Below are 23,863 nucleotides of genomic sequence, written 5' to 3'. Positions count from 1 at the left end.
GTTCTGAATCAGGGTTTTCCTGTAGTCTTAGCTGTCCTGGAACTAACTATGTAGACTAGGCTGCCCTTGAACTCACAGAGATCCATTTGGCTCTGCCTCCCAAGTGCTTGGACTACAGGCATGCACCAAAATGCCACACGGAGATATTTTTAAAGGTTAAAACCTCATTCAATTTTATGTCTTCTAAGGTTTATAGTGAATTTAATATTGTATAACTGTATTATTTCAAGTGTGAGCCTAAAAATTTACAGCTAATTTTGAAAGAGATGCATCTTTGCTCTGGAAACTGTTATTGAATATGATAATACTCTAATTAAATGCTTCTTCTAAACATGTGGTTACTAAATAAATAATTTTAAAAATATAAAATGGTGAAATATTGGCAATATCTAAGTAAGATTTTGCCCAATTTTTTTTAAAAAAGTCAGAATTTCCAAATACAATCAATAAAGTAACATTATGTTCTTATAAAGGAGCCAATTATTTATCTCCATAAATAATTCTACTATATGTACTCCTCTATAATTCTAAAAAATGTCATTCTTAGAATATCGAGGTGTAAAAGCGTTTCCTGAATCTTAGTACACATTATGAATGGTACTTTAAAGTGGTACACTTCTTTATTAATTTTATGTGTTGCTCCCTGAAAAAATAAACAGAAAGTTTATCTGTCATTACATTGATGTATTTCAAATTCGTTGGCATCATATCCTCATGATTAAGTCAATATAGTCATCTTCATCTCTGACATGCTTAATCTACTGCATTAATTTTCCAAATCTTTTAGATAAGTCTTTCTTTACATTTCTATCACAGCTAATGTAATTCAGGTTGAAACTTCAATGACTTACTATCATGCTTAGAGCTCAATGATTTGTGTTCTGTCCCATTTTTACATTACACTTAAAATTTATTACTGACACTAGGTATCAGGGAACATTCAAGAAAAAAATTTAATAAAATATTTTCAAAAATTGGATTTCTGAAAGTTGTATGGTTAAAAATAAATTCATAGCATTGAGAAGGAACTCATAAACTAAAGTTTTACGTTTACATGTTAGTAATAGGATATATTTGAGAGAAAATTTTGATTTTTCATGTGGGTGTTAGAGTAATGCTCTTATTTCAGATAAAGGAATAAAATGTATAAATATACACATATGCACACCATTCTCAGAAAGAAACACTGTAATATAGATCAAAGAACCATTAAGGAAAGCCTAGGGTTTCCTACATGCCATGAAAAAATTTAAAAGATTAGGAGTTTCTAATGAAAACATTTATGCAAATGCCTGAAATTTTGTTTCCAAAGGTTTCTACCGCTTCACTGTCTCTGAAAATGCACCCACTGGGACAGCAATTGGAAAAATTATGGCATATGATGATGATGTAGGAGAGAATGCAGAAATGGACTACAGCATTGAAGAGGACAATTCACAAACATTTGACATCATCACAGATAATGAGACCAAAGAAGGAATAGTTATACTAAAAAAGGTACATACATTAGAATTCTTTGAAGTGCAGAATAGTGTAGAATATAATCAAACACATGTAATTATTTAGAGTTGTTAGTTGCATTTGATTCATTAATCACTGAAATGAGAGCTCATGGTATGTAGTTTAGGGAGACAGTTAAGATACGAGAGGCATAATTTTTATAGAATTTCTTAAATTGTATGTAGAACTATTTTAAAAATAATTTCAAATAAAGGCAACTTAGAAAAGTATTATCTTAATAGCAATTTTATAATCTATGTATGTCTATTAATGTGTAATATTATTTCTAAATAAAAATATAATTATTCAATCATCTTATGGTATATGACAAAATACAAACTTTAATGCCTGATTAAGGATAATATCAGATAGACAAAAATACATAAAAAACAAACTTGGCTGACATGAAAATTAAAAAATATATATTTATTATTTTAATTTTAAGTGTATGAGTGTATGACTGCCTGTAGGTGGGTACACCCATGCTTGTGGAGGTCAGAAGCAGACATGGTTTTATCTGGAACTGGAGTTAGGCACGGTTGTCATTCACCATGTCAGTGTTGGGCTTCGAACCCTCTTCCTCTGAAAAGCAGCCAGTGCTCCTAAACACCGAGCCATCTCCCCAGCTGCCTGACAAGGATTTCTTTTTCCTAATTATTTTCTTAAGTCACTGAAGCCATTTTTTCTGTACACTGTAAATTTCTTTGTAGAAAGTGGATTTTGAGCGCCAGAGCCACTATGGTATTAGAGGTAAAGTTAAAAATCGACATGTGGATGAACAGCTTGCACACGCCCATACCAATGCCTCCACAACCTACATTAAAGTCCAAGTGAAAGATGAGGATGAGCCTCCGGTTTTCCTCCTTCCATATTATATATTTGCAATTTCTGAAGGAAAGCCACATGGATCATTTGTAGGGATAGTATCTGCCATGGACCCAGATGAAAGAAATTCTCCTATCAGGTATGTGTTTAGATTTACTTATAATGTGTTAATACATGAGTAAACATCATCATAACAATAAGGCACTTTGCAAATGTAAGACAGGATACATGTAAACTATATTTCCCTATCTTGTATTTAATGAATTTTTTTAACAACGAAATGGAGACATATAAATAAAAAAGTTCAATGTGGGTCAACATATAGTGAAATGGTCCAGATGCAAAAATATGTAAGGAATAGGATATGGTCCCCTAAATTAATTCAAACACTGTCTTTGTAGAGAAGCAAGGAGAGGAGAGGAGGGGGAGAGAGATGTGGAGGCCAGAGAACATTGAGTACCCTGCTTTATCATTCTCTACTTTATTCCTTTGAGGCAGGGTTTCACAGTGAAATTTGAGCTAGTGACTGAAAGCAGGCAGCAAAGATAATCTTGTCTTTGCCTCCCCTCAGAGCTGGAATTACAGGCGTACGTATGGGTACACATCTCTTTACTGGGGTTCAGGTTCTTATGATTTTTACCCACTGAACCCACTCCCCAGCTCTGTAGTCCTCTCTTTCTCTCTCTCTCTCTTTCATCTATCTTTCATCTATCTATCTATCTATCTATCTATCTATCTATCTATCTATTGTCTATCTATCATCCATCTATCAATCTATCATCTATCTATCATCTATCATCAACTGTCCATTTATGATCTATCTATCTATCTATCTATCTATCTATTGTCTATCTATCATCCATCTATCAATCTATCATCTATCTATCATCTATCATCAACTGTCCATTTATCATCTATCTATCTATCTATCTATCTATCTATCTACCTATTTACCTATCTATCTTTAATCAACTATCTATTGTCTATCTATCATCCATCTATCAATCTATCATCTATCTATCATCTATCATCAACTGTCCATTTATCATCTATCTATCTATCTATCTATCTATCTATCTATCTATCTACCTATTGTCTATCTGTCATCCATCTATCTGCTTATCATCTATCTATCTATCTATCTATCTATCTATCTATCATCTATCTATCTACCTATCTATTAATCACCTATCTATTTATCATCTATCTAACATCCATCTATCTCTCTATCATCTATTTATCCATAGATATTTGTTGAGACTAGATATCATATTTGGTATACTAAAGTGTTAAATATTTCGTGTAGATGATAGATAGATAGATAGATGATTGACAGATGATGACAGTAGATAGATAGCTGATACATAGACAGATAGATGAAAGACAGACAGATGATGATGATGAAGATAGATAGAGAGATAGATAAATAGATAGATAGATGATAGACAGACAGATGATGATAAATAGATGATAGATAGATGATAGATAGACAGATGATGATAGAGAGATAGATGATGGATAGATGATAACTGCACACACACCACAATGATAGATGATAACAGATATATATAGATATTAGATATAGATATAGATAGATAGATAGATGATGATAGAAAGATGATGGAATGGATAGATAGATGATAGATGGATAGATAGATGAAGGATAGATAGATAGGTGATAGATAGATAGATGATAGAGAGATAGAGCGATAGATAGATGGATGATAGATAGACGATAGATAGGTGATTAATGGATAGAGAGAGAGAGATGATAGACAGATAGATGAATAGATAGATAGATAGATGATGATAGAAAGATGATGGAATGGATAGATAGATGATAGATGGATAGATAGATGAAGGATAGATAGATAGGTGATAGATAGATAGATGATAGAGAGATAGAGCGATAGATAGATGGATGATAGATAGACGATAGATAGGTGATTAATGGATAGAGAGAGAGAGATGATAGACAGATAGATGATGATGATAGATAGATAGATGATCGATCAATAGATAGGTGATAGATAAATAGATAGATAGGTAGATAGATAGATAGACTAAGAGATAGATAGATAGATAGATAGATGATAGACAGATGATGATAGGTTGATGATGGATAGATAATAGATGGCTAGACAGATGATAGAGAGATAGATGCATGATAGATAAATGATGAATAGATAGATGATTAATAGATGATAGATAGATAGATAGATGATAGAGAGATAGATGGATGATAGACGATAGATAGATGATATATATATATATGAGATAAGTAGATGGATGGATAGATATATGATAGATAGATATATGATAGAAAGATGATAGATAGATGAATGATAGTTAGATGATCGATCAATAGATAGGTGATAGATAAATAGATAGACAGACAGATAGATAGATAGACTAAGAGATAGATAGATAGATATATGATAGGTAGATGACAGATGGACAGAGAGGAAGATAGAGGATAGATAGGATAGATAGATAGATAGATAGATAGATAGATAGATAGATAGATAGATAGATAGATAGATAGATGGATGATGGATGGATGGATGGATTAATGTATGGATAGATAGAAAGAAAGAAAGAAAAGGTACGTACATAGGTACTTGATAGACTGTAGACACAATGGTACTAAGTAGACAGATGACAGATGATAGAGAAATATTTGGTAGGTGAAAGGGTAGGTAGATGATAAATAGATGATAGAAGATGATAGATGATAGATAGATAGATAGATAGAAGATAGATGGATAGATAGATAGATAGATAATAAAGAGATGATAGGCAGACAGATGATGATAGATAGATGGATGATAGATAAATAGATAGATGATAGAAAAATACATGGATAGATAGATAGATGATAAATAGACAGATGATGATAGATGATTGATAGATGATACATAGATAGATAGATAGACAGATAGATAAATGATAGATAGATAGATGATAGATGATTGATAGATAGATAGATAGTTTTAGGTCATAGAGGTGATAAATAGAAAGTTAGATCGATGTCAGATGCCTACATGATACATAAATGGATGACTGATGATATAGATGATAGAGGATAGATAGATAGATAGATAGATAATAAATAGATAAATGATAGGCAGACAGATGATGATAGATAGATAGATGATAGATAGATACATATATAGATGATAGAAAAATACATAAATAGATGATAGTTGATAGACAGATAGATAGATAGCTGATACATAGCTATCTCTCTATCATCTATCTATCTACCTATCTATCATCAATCATCAATCATCTATGTCTATCTATCATCTATCTATCATCTATCTATCTATCTATCATCTATCCATCTATCATCTATCTATCATCTATCTATCTATCTATCTAATCTATCTATCATCTATGTATTGTCTATCTACCTATCGTCTGTCTACCTATAATCATCATCTGTCTCTCAACTATCTATCATCTATCTAACTATCTATCTACCTATCTATCATCTATCTATCATCTTCATCATCATCTGTCTATCTTATCTATCTATCTGTATGTATGTTTAATTATTTTGTATTTATTGTGTATGTGCTTGTGTTTTAGCAAGTGCTAGAGCATGGGACTGCACATGTGGAAATCAATCGATAATTTGTTGACATAAGATACCAGAAAACTTAGAAGGCAAGAGAGAGAGAGAGAGACATAAGTATGCTGAGAGTATATTTTTATACAGCCAGCTAATGGTACCATTGCCAGGACTTTCATGGATATCAAAATGCAATGTATGGATCTTGATAAAAGTTTTTGAACAAATTGAAACTGATAAAGGACTTTTTACAAATTATCGAAACTTTGTTGTTAGAAAACATAGATATTTGTTGAGACTAGATACCATATTTGGTATGCTAAAGTGTTAAATAGTTCATGATTTTTATTTGATAACTACACTATTTGAGGCCTTAGTAAACCTGTTTCTGCCACCTGTGTTCTGCCATAGTTTTTCATTATGTGATCTTATTTCTTCTCTTAGATTTTTTTTTTAGTGTTTTACATGAGTATTGTAGTTACATCATTTCAAATCCTCCCTCACCTCCTAACTCTTCTTACATTCCTTCTACACACTCTAAATTTTATGACTTCTTTAGTAATTATGGTAATGTATTTACCACAACCTAAGGAGTCCATGTATATACATGTTTAGGGCTGCATCCTTTTGAATGGAAAATCTATCAGGGTGCTCATTCCTGGAGGAAAACTGATTCTCCCTTCTTCAGCAGTTACTGATTTCCTGTATATCTTCATCTATGGGTTGAGCATCATGAAATTTCCCCCACTGACATTGGCATGTCAACTGGTTTGTCATCATGAAGGTCTTATTTAGGAAACCACATTGTGGTTTCATTGGTGCAGCTTCCCTGCCATGTCTCAAAGACACTATCTAGAAGCAGGTGTCCTGTGTCTCTGCCACTTGCAAAATATCTGCACCTTCTTCCCTCATAATCATTGAGCCTTAGGTATAGTGGTTGCATTGGAGAAGTATTAGGGATAAACACATCATATTTACATATTATATGCATTTTTACAGCTTGCAAATCTCTAATATTTTCCCTCTGTTGCAAAAAGATGCATATTTGGTGAGGGGTGAGAGATACACTTGTCTGTGGGCATAAGAATAAATTTCTAGACTACAGTTAGAAGTTATATTGACTTAGGAAAGGTACAGTACTAGGTTTTCCCCTAGGGTCTATGCACTCTCCATCCACTTATAGTTGACTAGGTTTACAGTACTGGTAGGAATTATCTCCTATTATTTGGGCATGTCCCTCCCAAGATAAAAATGCCACTATACATCATTAGGCATATTTTGCTGGGCCAGTCATTTTTCTGGGCAAGACTATTGATTGCTTTTCTCCCTTATGGTGATCACGTTTCATCATATAGTTTTAATCAAATTGGTGAGAGATTTACTAATGATACTTGTGACTGACAATAATGCAATGACAATAAGGCAAGTCAAAAGAACACCACTTATTACTGTTAGATTTTCTGACATTATTCCCTAATTTATAAAAGTAAAGAGAAGTCAAGTACAGTGCTCATGTGTGTAATCTGACCACTTGTGAGTCTGAGGAAGGATTGCTGTGTGTTGGAGGACAGTTTGTACAACACAGTGAGTTCTACACTAGCCTGTGTTACAGGGGTAGACTTTTATTCTCAAAATTAATAAGAAACTGTAGTCAAGGGAAATACGTGTATTTAAAATTTCAACTGTTGTCAATGCCAACATATTTCATTTTGTGAAACGATACTGAAAATGGAAAAAAAATAGTTACATTTTCAGAATTACAGGTTCTAGAAGGAAGCAAGGAAAACCACACACATTGCCCATCTTTGCTAGCTTAGCTACTTTTCTTAGAAGCCTACATCTGTTTTTATTTCTAGTTTAAATTTCCTATGGGATCAAAATCTATTTATTGTGGTCTTGGCTCTTCTTCCTAATTTCTAACAGATGCTTATTAAGCTATGAGAAACCATAATTTCTCATCAAGCTTATAATTGGCTTTATTTGGAATGGTTTTATAGAAACAAGATTAGATGTTAAATACAAAATAGCAACCATTAAAGTACTGTTTCATTCTGCCAACAAATCTGTTTAGTGAGAAATGCACCCACTTGTGGATATTAAAGTAAAATGTTTTAAATAACTTCGCATTGAATGAATCTAAAATTGAACTCTTCTAAAGCCTGATTCTCACTAATTCCTATTTAATCTTCTCCTGGAAAACCAAGATATAAATTAGTACAATATTTTTAGAAAACTGTCAGTTCAAGATTAAATTATTCTTATACCCACCACATAATTATGGCAATCCTCCTTGCGGTCTCAGGAAAGTTTTCATGAATGTGTGTGATGAAGTCACGTAAGCCAGAAATATTGCTACTCCTTCATTTTTATTATTACTTATTTCATGAAACATTCTGAGCCCCTGGAATGCTTCTTTTGTGGTCGATGTGAGACCATTATTCAGACTTTTACATGAGAAAATATATATGCCAGCTTCTTTCTATGCATGCTAAATGAAATACATAATCAATATGTATATCCGGAAAAGACAGGATAGTAGATTTCAAATATTTGTAGTAGCTAAAATTAATTTCCTGCAATAACTGCATGCCAATATGCATTACAAAGGAAATTTATTTTCACTAAGTGTTATAATTTTTTAAGTTAAATAGCTAGAAATAAGCATTTCTGAGATGTCAGCAGTCCAGTACTATAAAATAATTCACTAATACTGATAGCACAGGATGGTATTGCACATCTTTGGTGCCAGCACTCTTGAAACAGAGAGACAGGCAAATCTATGTGGGGTCCAGGCCAGCCTGGTCTACATAGTGAGAGCCAGGCCAGCTGGAACTATAGGGAAACCCTGTGTCAAAAAGGACAAGAACAACAAAACAAAAACCAAATACCCCTTGCTCCTGCCCCTCAAAACACACACACACACACACACACACACACACACACTAACAACAAAAAACAAAATAATACAACTGATTTACTGATTTAAGCAATGCCTTTAGTTTAGTACAAGAAAGAACCCAGTAACACTAAAGTAAGAAAGTACTTTATTCACTTCAAAGCAAGACAATAAATGTTTGAAGTCCTGCCTTTCTGCCATGACCTAATTGTAATTTTATTCACTTCAAATGTTTCTTTTGCTATTTCTTTTCAAAAAATCCATTCACCAATTAACATATTTTATGTATTTACAATTAGAACACCTCAATGCATTCCTAAATCCCTTTGTTTCACCCACCACTTCTTTTTTCAGTGTTTGTTTTTTACAATTTTTACATTTTTATATAAGACAAACTTAACATTAAGGATGTATGTGGACATACTTTATTAAATTTATTCAGGTTGGATTATCCAGGTAAAGTATGCATTTCATAATTTCTCTGAAGGTCTGAGAGTGCTCCAATGCATTGCTAAAAAAATAATAACATGAAGAATTTTATTTCCTTTTGGTTCAGTTATTCTCTCACCAGAAACAAAGTGTTCCATATCAATGATAATGGCACAATTGTCACCACAGATCTGCTTGACAGGGAGGTCAGATCTTGGTACAACCTGAGTGCCACAGCTTCTGAAACATGTAAGTACTCATTTCTGAGCAACACAGTGGGCTCATTGTATTATGCAAACTATTACATAATTTCAAAATTTTATGTTAAGCTACTTTAATAGCTGCATGAATTAGAGTTAAATATTTTGTGTGCAACCTCATATACATGTAATTATCTTAATATAAATTAGTAGCACCACACTCTAATAAAAACTTACTGTAATCTCACCAATGAATGCTTTGTAATTTTTCCTTGAAGAAAACAAAAAGTGCAATTTAAAAAAAGCACTTTAAAATACAAGATGTATTTATTGTAATCATATGTCCTTATAATTATTTTATAGCTCTCTCTCTCTCTTTCTCTCTCTCTCTCTCTCTCTATATATATATGACAAGTAAAAAATACATGCCAATTTTTTAAGTTTGTAGCATGTATTCTCCATGGATTCATTGTTAAATGCCATGTTTAACAACAACAAAAATTACATACATTAGAAAAGAATACATTTGAAAAGCAATAATACTAATTGACTAAGAATTCTTAGTTAAATTATCTATTTAGAGACATGATATGTTATTTTTTATCACTAATATGAAAATAGTTTACTGAGAGGAATTTAAAACTTTCTCCCTTTAATCATATAAGGGTAAGATTAATTATGCATTTTTATACAACTTACAGAAGATGAACATGAGTGTCTCATGGTCATTCTATTTTTAGGTTGAAATACTAAGATTAATCTTTACATTAATAAAAACATATTTAAAATAAATCATATTTCAACCTGAATATGTTACTGAAATGAATTATATAAATAACATTGCTTGGTGGTCTGTATATCAGAGAAGCAGTAATTCATTTTGAAATTATACGTACAGTTCCAGTTTTGCCAAAAATCACATCTTAACAATCAACAGTGACCAGTTGTTTCTTCCCTTCTTTTCTTTTTCTTCTTTTTATTAAGAGATAGGCAGATTATTTTATTTTCAGATTATGAAAATAGATGCAATCATACTAGTTTGTTGTTTAGGCATTTTATTAAATGTTTATGAATTTCTAAGAATATATTTATATCATCTATAACACCCCAATCTCAATTTATCCATATTAAACTCAGTAAGTACTATTTTAAGGCCAATTAAGTCAAATTTATTTTCCCAAATCTCCTTGGGGTGGCATCCACTGGAACCTGGTTAACCTGCCCAGCATCTCACCTTTAGAGAAAACTGATTCTCCCCATTCCAGCAGCTATCAGTTGTCAATAGTTCTTCAACTGGGATTTGATCTTCTTAGCCACTTCCCCATTTCTATGCTAGGAGTATGTCTGGCTTCAGCTTAAGTGGATCTTGTGAATGCTGGTCACCATTGCTCTGAGCACTCAATTGTCTGGGAAATACTGATTCCCTGTATTCATCCAGAGCCTTTGGATCTTGCAATTTTTCTTCCACCTCTATCACAATGATCCCAGTGATTAGGAAACAGATTCACTATGGTGTCCTATTGAGTAATAAGCACTCTTCAGTCTCTTATTTTTGGACAATTGCCTGTGTCCATATTAAACACGATCTGCAACATGAGGGAACTTCTCTGATGAAAGTTGAGAGATACATTAATCTGGGGGTGTAACAAGTCATTAAGAGTTAATTTAATATCATGTCAATTTAGCAGAATAATAGTAGCAGAAGACTCCTATGTACTGTGACCTGTCTAGCCAGAGATTCCTAGGCTTTATATGAGTGTTAGTGCTGGGCTCAATCTATTGAAGTAGACTTTATATAAACACAGAAAGTGGTTGGTTGCTCTGCTAAAATTGTGCCACTTTTGCACTAGTGGGCATATGTTCCTAGGTTAGTTGTTCACATAGCTCACAATATTCAGCTGGGTAAGGTGGACGATTTCTTCCCTATTCTTTAGCACGTATAACACCTTCTATAACTATGAAAGCTAGGTAGTGGTGATGAATTTCTGAAATCTGTATTAGCATGATATTTCCTTGTTCATTCTGCAACACATTTGTAGTTTCTTCTGCAATAAGGTCTTTTCATAAATTTCTCATGGATGGCCAAGAGCAAAGGCAATTGTCAATATTGTTTATGGATTTATTGGACCCCTGGATAACAGTTTCAAAAGAGAGTCCATTCCTGACATTGGAACTTTCTTTGCTACGCTATGGTGTGTGGGAGGGGCAATGCCCCTTATTATAGCATCAATACCTTTAATTCCTCTTTATGTTGTTTATGTATATATTTTGGAAGATTCTATTGTGATAGGTTTGTTTTCATATGGCCTTTGCTGTTGGCCTTTAGTGTTAGTGATCTCACCCATACACTCTCCTCTACCTTGCCCTTCTGTTGCCCACCCTATTTAGCCATTCCTACTCTATTTTTCTCTTATGTCCTTTATATCACTGCATTTTATCTCCCTTCCAATGAAGGCTGCATGCCCCCCTCCATGGTCTTTTATTGTTTTCCTGGCCTTTATGGATTTTTTTTTAAACACACTTATTTAAGGATTCAAAGCTAGAATCCTCTTAACAATTGAGATCATGCATTATTTGTTTTTCTGGGCCTGGGTTACATTATGAATGTTTCCAGTTCCATCCATTTACCTGAAAATTTGTTCATTTCATTTTTTAACAGGTAATTGACCATTGTGTGAATCTACCATACTTTTAGTATCTATTCATCAGTCAATCAAAAAATCTATGTTGTTTCGATTTCATGGCTGTTTTGAATAGGGCAGCAATGAACATGGATGAACAGGTATTTATGTAGGAAGATGCAGAATAATTTGGTATAAAGCCAAAGGTGATATGGTGGTGTTTCCTAGTAGATCTGTTTCTAGAATTTGAGGAATCTTCTCACTGATTTCCATAGTGGTTGTACGAGTTTGCATTCCCACAAGTAGTGATTAAGTGTTGACCTTTCCACTAATCTTATCTAGACTTTGTCCTTATTTATTTTTTATTTAGCCATTCTGACTGGAGTAAGATGGAATCTCAAAGTGATATTAATTTGCATTTCACTAGCCTAAAGATGTTGAACATTAAAAAAAATATTTCTCAGACATTGTGTTTCATCTTTTGAGAGCTCCTTGTTAATTTCTTTGCTCTCATTTTTAATTTTTTTTATTTTTAACTCTTTTCATTCCTTTTTTATTCTAGCTACTAAAGCACTATCAGAGATCTAGCTGATAGAACTTCTTTTCCCATTCTATAGGTTGCTTCCTAACTAGAATGATTGCATCCTTTGCTGAACAGAAAATTTCAGTTTCAATGAGATCACATTGTCAACTACTGGACACAATGTTTCTGTTATAGGAGTCCTGTTCAGAAAATTGTGCCTATAATTTCCAATATATTGCCTACTTTCCCCTTTATGTGATTCAGGGCATTACGTGTTATGATGAGGTCCTTGATCTTTTTGGTTTTTATAACAATTGCTGTGGGTTCATATAAGCCACTGACCAGCTGTCTGAAAAGCTCTGTCTCTTATGGTCATCACCAACTCTGGATATTACACTATTTCTCTGTGTCCTCTTCTGTAACATCCCTGAGCTTTGGAAGGCAAAGTTTGATATATGTGTCCTATTCATAATTAAGCATTCTGAAACCCCTTGATCTCTGCTCATGGCCAGTTAGTCTTTCAATTTCTATGAAGAATTGTATTGGAATTTTAATGAGTATTGCACTGAATTCTAAGTTGCACAGAAAGATTCACTGTTTTCACAATATTAATCTTCTTGATCCATAAGCCTGGAGAATATTTCCACCTTTTGGTATATTCTTAAAATTCTTTCTTCCATGTCTTAAAATTTTTACTATGTAGGTCTTGCAATCCCTTGGTTGGAATTATTCATGGGTGTTTTATATTTTTTGAGCTTATTATGAATGGAATTGTTTCCCTAGTTTCTTTATTGGTGTGTTTGTTTTCCATATATAGGAATACTACTGATTTTTGTGTGCTAATTTTGTAGTCTGCTTCTTTGCTAAATGTATTTTTCAGGACTTCTCTGGTAAACTCCCTAGGACCTTTTATGTACAGTGTCATATCATCTGTAAAGAATGATGCTTTGACCCCTTCCTAGTTGTGCCCCCTTTATCTCCTTCACTTACTGTGCTACTTAAAATTTCGAGCACAATACTGAATAAGAATGAAGAGAGTGGTCATCCTTCTCTTGTTCTTGATTTTAAGGAAATGCTTTGAGTTTTTCTCTATTTAGTATGATGTTGGCTGTGCGTTTAGAGTATATTAGCTGTACTATGCTGAGATAGGTCTCCTATACCCCGAGATTCTCCATGACTTTTATTATGAAGACATGTTGTATGTTGTCAAAAGCCTTTTCTGTATCTAATGAGATGATCAGGTAGTTGGTTCTTGATTCAAATTATATGATGGATTATATTTTTGATTTATGTGTACTGAAACATCCTTACATTTCTGGGATGAAATCAACTTGAGCATGGTGGATAATTTTCTTGATGTGCTCTTCCATTTGGCTTCCAAGTATTTCACAGAAAATTTTTGTGTCTATGTTCATCAGGGGATGATTATAATTAACCTTTTTTTATTGGTTTGTTTGTTTGTTTGTTTGTTTGTTTGTTTTTATGGTCTTTTTGAGACAAGGTCTTCTTGTAGTCATAGCTGACCCGGAACTCGCTATGTAGACCGGACTGGCCTTGAACTCACAGGTATTCACCTATTTCTGCCTCCCAAGTGCTGGGATTAAAAGTGTGGGCCACCATGCCCAGTTTGTTTGTTTGTTTGTTTGTTTTTATGGTCTTTTTGAGACAAGGTCTTCCTGTAGTCATAGCTGACCTGGAACTCGCTATGTAGACCGGACTGGCCTTGAACTCACAGGTATTCACCTACTTCTGCCTCCCAAGTGCTGGGATTAAAAGTGTGGGCCACCATGCCCGGTTTGTTTGTTTTTTATGGTTGTCCTCATAAAAAGAATTTGTTAATGTCCCTTCCTTTCCTAATTTGAGGGATAATTTGAGAAATAATTGGTTAAAGTTGGTTAGAATTCTGTGCTGTAGCCATCTCATCCTGGGCATTACTTAGTTGAGACATGTTTAATGACTCTTTCTGTATCATTGTTTTTGGTGAATTTAAACATTTTGTGTCATCATGGATTAATATTTGTATGTCATTCATTTCTAGAAATTCCTCCATTTTTTTAGAGTTTCTAGTTTAGTGGAATATATGTTTTTAAATTTTATGAATTTCCACAGTATCTTCTATGATGTTTCCATATCATCTATGATCTTATTAATTTGTATATTCTCTCTTTTGGTTAATTTGACTAGATGAGTTTTTGTGTTTTTTATTCTTTGGACAACCAAGTTTTTGTTTATTGATTTTTTTTGCTTCTATTTCATTAATTTCAGCCCCAAATTTGATTATTTAGTCTCATCTACTCTTTTGGATTGTTTCTTGCTCTTTTTCTAATATCTTCTGGTGTGTCATTAAATTGTTACTATGACCCATCTCTGATTTTCTTATGTACGCACCTAATGCTATAAACATTCTTCCTAGGACTGATTTATCATGTGATTTTGGTATGTTGTGATTTCATTTATAATCCATTCTAGGAATTTTTAAATTTCCTTCTTGATTTCTTCATTGTCCCAATTTTCATTTATTACTGTGTTGTTTAGTTTCTATGAGTTTGGTATTTTTTCCAGTTTATATTGTTTCTGATACTCTGGTTTACTCCTTTCTGATAAGGTAGGATACAGGATGCTATATCAATTTTCTTAAATTTTTGACACTTCTTTGTGTCTTAATATGTGGTTAATTTTGGAAAAAGTTCTATGAACTGCTGAGAATATAGTGTTTTCTTTAATGTCTGGGGGAAATGTTCTATAAATATCTGTGAAGTCTATTTGATTTATGTCATTTAACTCCAAGGTCTCTCTAATTCATTTTCATCTTGATTACCTGCCTATTGGTGAAAGTAGGATAATAAAGTCACCTACTCTCATAGTGTTGGGAGTCAATCTCTTGTTGTTGATGTAAGAGTGTTTCTTTTATGAGATTTGGTGCTCCAGTATTTTGTGTATATATGTTTAGGATTGTAATATTGTCTTGATTAATTTTTCACTTAATGAGTATGAAATGCCCTTTCATAAGTCTCTTACTGGTTTTAGTTTAAAGTCTGTTTCACAATATTTGAATAGATATGCCTGCTTGTTTCTTAATTTCATTTGCTTTGTAATACCACTTCCCATCCATTTACCATAAGAAGGTGTCAATCATTAAGATGAAGTCTGTTTCTTGGAGGCAGTTACAAAGCTGGATCCTGTTTTCTAATCCAATCATTTAATCTGTGTCTTCTTATTAGGGAATTGAGCCTGCTAATATTTAAGGTATTACCATCATTTATTAATATGTTGTTTTAGGGTGGTACTGTTTCCTCTGCTTTTTATGTTGTTTAACTGTTCCTGAATTGTTTATGCCTTGTTCTCTTATAGACTTGCCTTAGTGGACATGATTTTATTAATATTTTATTTATTATTTTTATTTTAATGTTAATGAATGTTTTGCCTCTGTGTATGTAAGTGCACCTCTGTCCTACAATGCCTGTGGAGCTCAGAAGAGAGTATTGCATACCCTGGAACTGAGGTTATGGACAGTTGTTAGCTGCCATGTGAGTGCTGGGAAGCAAACCTGGGAACCTCTGTAATAGCAGTCAGTGCTCTTAACCACTGAGTCATCTATTCCGTCCCATGGACATACGTTTTTTAAATATATGTCTAGATCATGGAAAGTTTTTTTTTCTTCTTCTATTATAACTGTGCGTTTTTCTGGGAATAAAAGCCTGGGATGGTATCTGTGATTCTGAGGAATTTGTAGACTGTCTCTCCGTGCCCTTCTGGATTTTAGCACTGCATTGAAAAGTCAGGTATTATTCTGATAAGACTGACTTTATGTGTGATTTTTTTCTTTCTATCCTGGAGACTTCAGAATTTTTTTCTTTTTTCTTTACAATCAGCATTTTGAATATTATGAGATGTCTTTAGTTTCTTTTCTGATCCTGTATCTGGTATTCTGTATACCTCTTGGACTTGATAGGCATTTCATTTCTTAGATTTGGGTAGTTTTCTCTATGGATTTGTTTACAATATTTTTTGTGCTTCAACCTGAGTTTCTTATCCTTCTATATCTATGATTAATAAATTTGGTCCTTTTATAGTATCCCAATGTTCCTGAACATTCTGTTCCTGAGTTTTTTGTTTGTTTTTTTAGATTTAATGTTTTCTCTGACTGAATGATCCAATTCTATTATGATGTCTTCAGGCTTAATATTCTTTCTTCAATGTGATTCTATTTATTAAATTCAATTTCCATTCTTAGAATTGTTTATTCTATTCATATGGCCATGCTTGTATTTTCATGGTTTCTATTCTGAATTTATGTATGTCTTCTTTGAATTCACTGACCACAAATATAATTTATATTTTGAAATCATTCTCTTGTGCCTCAAGTAAGTTATTCTTTTCAGGGGACATTGCAGAGGGAGTACTAATTTTTGAAGATGTATTGTTTGAGTTATTCATTTTGCTTATGTTTTAGTGATTGGACCTAAGCATCTGCAGTTTGGTCATTGGAAGTGTTTCCTGGTATGAATATTTGGTCTCTCCTTTGTTGAGAAAGTGTCTGGATCTTGACTTGCTCTTACCTCAATGTCTCAGGATGTGAATAAGCTGAATGGTGCTTAGTATTTAGTCTTGCGGTAATTCTGTGTTTGTGTGCTGCTGGAATGTCAGATGTGTTCTCCCCACAGCTGGAGATACTCAATGTCTCAGGATGTGAATAAGCTGAATGGTGCTTAGTATTTAGTCTTGCAGTAATTCTGTGTTTGTGTGCTGCTGGAATGTCAGATGTCTTCCCCCCACAGCTGGAGATATGAGAACTTCTACAGCAAGGAGCAAACCTAATGTGGAGTTAGTAGATTCTCATTGTTAATTTTTCCAAGTTCATGAAAGGTTGACATGACTATTCAGATCATTTTTTGGTGCTAGGAATGGAGTCACAATAAGAGTGAGTAGTGTTTCCTGGCTCTCTAATCCAATCATTATTGTGCTGTTGGCTGGGTCTCCAGGCCATGTGGGGGCTCTGGAGAATCTGTGGTGCGCAGCCTATTGGGACAGTTGAATTCCAAAGTGAAGGCAGAGTTAGGAAGAGCTGGGGTCACTGGTAAACGGGAACAGTAGGAATTTGCAGTCTAGATATTTTCCTTTAAATTGTGAATCAATCACTTAAATCACCAGTCATTAATTAAAGCTTAAAATATTGAATATCATATGAAAATTGTCAATATAGTTGACCTTTTGTCATTGGACTTAATGAAGCATAGCAAAATACTAAAATTCTGAATAGAAGCTATCATTATATGCAACTTTCTTATAACTGGTTTTACATAGAATTCCAATATTTTTGATGACTTGCTTGGCTTTTAAATGTTGCAAGCATATATTTATCATACAGCTCACAACATTTAATGGTAAGCACCTGACAGAGCAAATTGGAAGACGTGGTTTCTATTTTTATTTACAGTACATTGAATTCTCTGAGGGACCATTGGCAAGTGGACTTGTTTCTGGATTTTGAGTTTTCTGTCTCATTAAACAGTGAAGTATGAGGAGAAATACTGCAGGGCAACACATTTGCAGCAGCTAAGGATGTGTCAAGGCTCTGCATGCCAGATTAACAAAAATGTGGCCTCTAGGATTGGGGGTGGACCTGGGAAGACTCGGACTCCTCCCCACTGTAGTTTGAAAGAGGTCATGGGGGTGTCTAACCCTGTTCATTTCCCCATCATCGAGGAGCCCCTTGATTAACTCCCTATTGTCCGTGGTCACAAAGTCACCCCCCCACAGGAGGTCTCTCCTGAACAGGTTGTAGGAAAGCACCTCAGCCACCAAAGGTCTGATCTCCCCCTTAGTACCATCTGGGTCCTGCCAGCAAAGCCAGTTCTTAAGCTCCCATAATGGAATGGTGCCGATGACACCCATCACCTGTGAGCCAGGGTCTAGGGGCCACCTTCCTGGGACTTCTTCCTTCCTCAGGATGGTTCTATCTGCCCCAGTGTCAATAATGTCTTGGAGCCTCTGCCCATCTATAAAGATGTCTATCTTAGGGCGGAGCCCTGGGATGATAGGGACTGTCCAGTGGGCAGTGGGCCCTCCAGGGCCTGTGCGCCCTCCCCCTTTTGGTGATGGGGCTGGGGGTTGCCCCAAACCTAGTTTAAAGGTTTGCCCTCCACATCATACCTGGACTGGCAGTCCTTTTTCCAATGAAACTCCTTGCGGCAACGTGGGCACGGGGCCCTGGGCTTGTCTCCCTCCACCTTGAAAGGGGCTTTCCCTTGCAGTTAGTCTCTCTTTAGGTGCCCGGTCTGGCCACACCCAAAACATCTCTGGACCTCAGCCCTGGGGTGCCTATCCTGCAGCCCAAGGCCTGTGAGGGCTTCTCTAAAGGCTGTAGCTAGAGCCTCTGTCTGTGTCTTGAGGACCCCGGCCATAGCCTCAGTCGCCTTTGTTTTGGTCCATATGTCCTTTGTTGCCACAAGCCAGCTGCTCATGGAATGGTCCTTTAACCCCCCTCAGGCGACCTTATGGTTGGCGTTCACGGTCCCATACTAGCATTTTTATGAACTGTTCTCTGAGTGGCCCAGGGGGAAACTTTCTCCTTAGACTCTTTTCAACCCTATCTACAAACTCATGTAATGGCTCCCCTGAGCTTTGATGGATCTCCGATATGGGTGACTCCATAGGGCCCATATCCAACATATGCCAGGCCTTGAGGCCAAAGGCCCTGACTTGTTCTGTATATGTTGGCAGAAGTACTGTCTGCGGGGTGCCCATGGCAAAGGCGTCTGTGTTCCCTGTCAGCGTGCTGAAAGTGATAGGGACAGGGGGGTTGGGGGCATGGTTATTTTCCACCTGGTCCCGACATTCCTCTCGGTAAAGTGCTGCCCATTTAATAAACAAGGGGCTGAGGAGGACTGCTTTGGCTAGATCCATTCAGTCTTTGGCCATACAGGGTTGATATACCAAGCCCTGGAGAAGGGTGCTGACCCAGGGGACCCGAGGCAACCTCAGCCACCGCCTTCTTTAATTCTTTAAGATCTTTAGCCTCCCAAGGGTACCAGGCGGCTGGGTGCTGAGGTCCGTGGTTGATGTTTACCGGGAAAGCCTGGACCAGTCTCATGGGAGCAAAGAGCTCCTATGGGGATTAGATCAGTGTCCCCCACCCCAAGAGTCCTTTCCCTCATGCTCATCCCGACCCCCCGGGGTCCCCCGTTTATCTTCCCCATTCTCATCACCCCACTCCCTTCCAGATGACTCCATAGTATGTGCTTCACTTTCAATCGTTGGGCTCTCTCCTCATCAAATGCGATCCATTGATCTTCCCCTGCGACCTTGATCTCTGCTTTGGGAGCCAGTTGTTCAAGCCGGTCCCAGGTAGCCCACTGGAATAAATTGCTGGTGGACAGCCAGGGAGTGAGATGCAGGGCGGCCTCCCAGACCTTCTTTGACGAGGAATTGGACTGTTCTAAGCCCCTGGATCTCAGCATGTCTCTGCGCCGTGAGGGCTGAGTCCTCACTTTTACTCATTGCGTTACCCATCTCTTGGGATCTCACTTCCCTCCATACTCACCCAATTAGCCCCAGAGATCAGCTCCCATAGCGGGTCCGAGTGGTCTTCGGGCACCACATTGGGCGCCAGATGTCGGGGATCCTGCCCCGACACAGGAACCAGGGAATGGGAAATGAGCTGTCGCCCGTTACCCGCAGCCTCCCTAGGAGAAAATCAGATGCCACAGGGAGCCAGTCAAGCAGGAACTCATTTTTTACAGGCGTTACAGGGCTTATGAAGGCAAAAACCACAAAGAAAAATCCCCTCCCAACCAAGTGTCCAATCATATTAAATGTGAACTTGAGCATGCAGTCTAATTTCCATAGCACAGCATAGTGTTCTCAAGGTGATCACGCCCTGTCAGGATGCAAGGAAATGGCAGGAGCCAATCAGCGATTCTTCAAAACAAGTTTGGCCATGTTCTGGCTGTTTTCTCTAGGCGCCAAACAAGTCTGATCACACCCTGGCCGTTTCCTCTAGGCGCCATCCTGCCTCGCCCCTGGCCTCAGGCCCCACAACTATAAAATAACAATGACAAAGAAATTTATGAATCATATAATAGACCAAGAAAATAGACCCTAGCTTTCCTTCTTAAGTGTACCTCCACATATTCATTTACAGAACACCTTGTTTTTAAGGTAACTGATAATATATGTGATACTTGTGGGATTACATTTCATTAAGTTTTTCTTTTGCTGTTTTGGGGTTCTGTCAAAATTGGTAGATCTCAATGTTCTGTGAAAAAATGTGCCACATAATAGTATTTTTAAAACACATATTTAAAAACATGTTAATTTTATTCTTATTTCACAGAATATAAACCTGTGACCCTACGATTTACTCCCCCATCTCTAGGTGATAAGGACAGATGAATCACATTTCTATGCAATCCCAAAGCCTATTGTCTCCAACCCCATTCCATACTGCTCCTTTTAAAATGAAAATACAAAAAATTATTTTCCCACCTATTTTCTGGTTAAATAACCTGTATTATTTACCAGATTTCATTGTTTTATATTCCCCCATATGTAAGATAATAATTTAAACATAGCTATTACATTGAAAAATTGAACTATATCAAAAACCAGTGTTTATTGTATAGTTTTCTTTGAACCTAACAGTCATGTCTGCAAGCACATTGCATTATAACCACATGCATAAAACTTACACCTCTTCTCAGAAGTATCCCAGGGCTGTGGCAGTAGCCTGTATTATTTTAGGACTCTCTTGGACTACACTGAACTACAGTTCAAAAGGAGGTTTTCCTTGCCTGGCACTGTGATATTTGTTATATAGCTCAGCTGACCACATGCACACACATATATCATATGAGTATTTTTCAGTAAGCTTATTAAAAAAAAAAAAACTACATGTCCCTTTGGTCTTCACACCACCTAAACATTATTTATTTCTCTTTTCTCATTCTCCTTCTGTATAGCCATCTCTCCTTCCTCCCCAGGTAAAATACCACTCATTTCCCCCATTTCCCCTTAATATCACCTGTCTCATACTATTCCCTCACTGAAACTCCTTTTTCCTCTCTCCCATCAACAATCCTTTCTATAACCTTGGATCCTGAACTTATTTTGTGATACGTACTCCCATCTAAGAATTTGGAGCTAGTGTCCACAAAAGATGGAGAACTTGTGTAGCTTGTATTCTGAGTTGTGGTTACCTCACTTTCTAACAGTTTCTTGTTCAATCTATTTACTTTAAAATTTCATTTTTCTTTAAGATGATTAAAACTTCATTGTATAAATGTATCACATTTTTATTATCCATTCATCAGTTGAGGGGCATTTAAACTGTTTTTCTTTCCTAGCTATTTTGCAAAAGGCAGCAATAGACATGGCTGAGCAAGTATCTTTGTAGCAGTTTATCAGTAGGCTTGTGAACCAGTACTTTCCCCTTGGGATTTTCACACCACCTAAGTATTACTTATCTTTTTCTTTCTTTCCACCTGTCTATCTGTCATTCATACCTCTCCAGTAAAAGTAACTCCCTTTTTGGTATATGCAAAATAGTGGAACAACTTGTTCTATTTATAATTTTTACAGGATTCACATTAATTTTCACTGTGGCTACACCAGTTTGCACTCCTGACAGCAAAGGAAGAGAGTTCGCCTTTTCCTCCATCTTCAGGAGTCTTCGTTGTCATTAGTTTTCTTAATCTTAGCCAATTTGTCTGGGGTAAGATGAAATCTTAAAATAGTTTGTTCAGAGACTTCTTTTAGTGATATTTCTTTGAATTCTCCATTTAGAACGATGTTGGAGGTTGGTTTGTTGTATATAACCTTAATTATGTTGAAGTATGATCCATCCAGTCCAATTCCCACTAGGGTTGTTTATCATGAAGATATGTTGGACTTCATAAAAGGCCATCTCTGAATCTATTGAGATGATCATGTGACTTTTGTCATTAAGTTCATTTTTATGATTTCTTGCATGCATTGGTTTACATATATTGAACTATTACTGCATCTCTGGCATGTGAGGTAGGAAATCATAGCTAGGACTGTGTGTGGGGAGATGGCAATAGAATGGATATGTTCTGAATAACTCAGCAGGCTGATCTGGAGAAAGCAACTTTAGGGCCTTCAGTCTCAAAGGACTAGGCTGGGTGTGGTTCTGATTAACTCCCTAGGCTGGTACTGACCATGAGCACTGAGTACTGGGCCTAGTCTCAGAGGGAGGAGATGTTGATGAACTATTGATTTTTTTAATAGTTTATTTTGTATTTCATACATGAGTATTCTATTTACATCATTTCCAGACCCCTTCAAGTTCTCCCTCTAACTCATCCCATGTCTTCCCATGCCCACTCAATTTGATCCTCTTGTTGGATTACTATTGTTACATATACATACATTTATAAATGTGCACCTCTATGTATTCCACACAGTCCATTATGCTGTTCCTTGTTTCTGCAATTTTAAAAACATATTTAGATACCCATTCCTTTCTTTGTATTTTCTATATTTCCTTTCTCATTTAGATGATCTTCCCAACTCAAACTTTTAATAAAAATATAGATAGACTTTATCATCATTGCTTTTTAAAAGTTGTTTTCACGCTGTATTACCTGTTCATTTTTGCTTTTAAACTTTATGGTCTAGTTCGAATAGTTCATGCAAGATGTTTAGTGCTGTGGCATTATGAATAATTTTCATTCACATTCTTGGGCAACTCATAAACTAATTTCCCAATGCTAATATCAGAACTTGGATGAGGGCAATAATTGTTATTTTCACTACAAACGGGCTGAATTGATACAGACACTTCCACTGTCTCTGAAGGCCAGCTTGTTGTCCAGAGAGCAACGTTTTTTCCTGCTTGTTTTCTCATCAGATAATATAGAACACAGCATGTAAATGTAAAGAGTAAGCAATGCTTGAATTGAACATAGATTTTATTTTTCTTGCCTTTGTTGTCGACAAATATGTGAATCACATAGCTATGCCATCATTAGTTTTCTTCAAGTAAAAATATCAATATGTCAAATAGACACTAATACAATGCATTTCATGATTTTTAACATAAAGAAATTTATTTCATTCTGCGTGTTTGATTTGCAGATAACACACAGCAATTCTCCTCAGTTCCTGTGTATGTGCAAGTTCTTAATGTCAATGATCATGCTCCTGAGTTATTTAAATACTATGAGAGCTATGTTTGTGAAAATGCTGAATCTGGTGAGGTAAGAAATAATAATTAATCAAATCAGAGCAATATATTGTTCCATTTTTTTATTCTCTGACTAGATAATAAAT

General features: G+C 35.6%; 1 protein-coding gene across 1 annotated transcript in view; it reads left to right on the top strand.

The window, feature by feature from the left end:
- Cdh19 (cadherin 19) overlaps positions 1-23,863 on the top strand; it is a 106,287-nt gene that overhangs the window by 64,620 nt on the left and 17,804 nt on the right. The window contains exons 6-9 of the mRNA XM_008840673.2: positions 1,313-1,497; positions 2,211-2,464; positions 9,355-9,476; positions 23,669-23,790. Coding sequence (XP_008838895.1) covers positions 1,313-1,497; positions 2,211-2,464; positions 9,355-9,476; positions 23,669-23,790 — 683 coding nt within the window. The remainder of the gene's footprint in view (positions 1-1,312; positions 1,498-2,210; positions 2,465-9,354; positions 9,477-23,668; positions 23,791-23,863) is intronic.

This window comes from Nannospalax galili, unplaced genomic scaffold (genome assembly GCF_000622305.1).
Source record: "Nannospalax galili isolate Female #2095 unplaced genomic scaffold, S.galili_v1.0 scaffold298, whole genome shotgun sequence".
Lineage (NCBI taxonomy): Eukaryota > Metazoa > Chordata > Mammalia > Rodentia > Spalacidae > Nannospalax > Nannospalax galili.
Note: the sequence above shows the minus strand (reverse complement) of the source record. Positions and strands in the feature narration are given on the sequence as shown.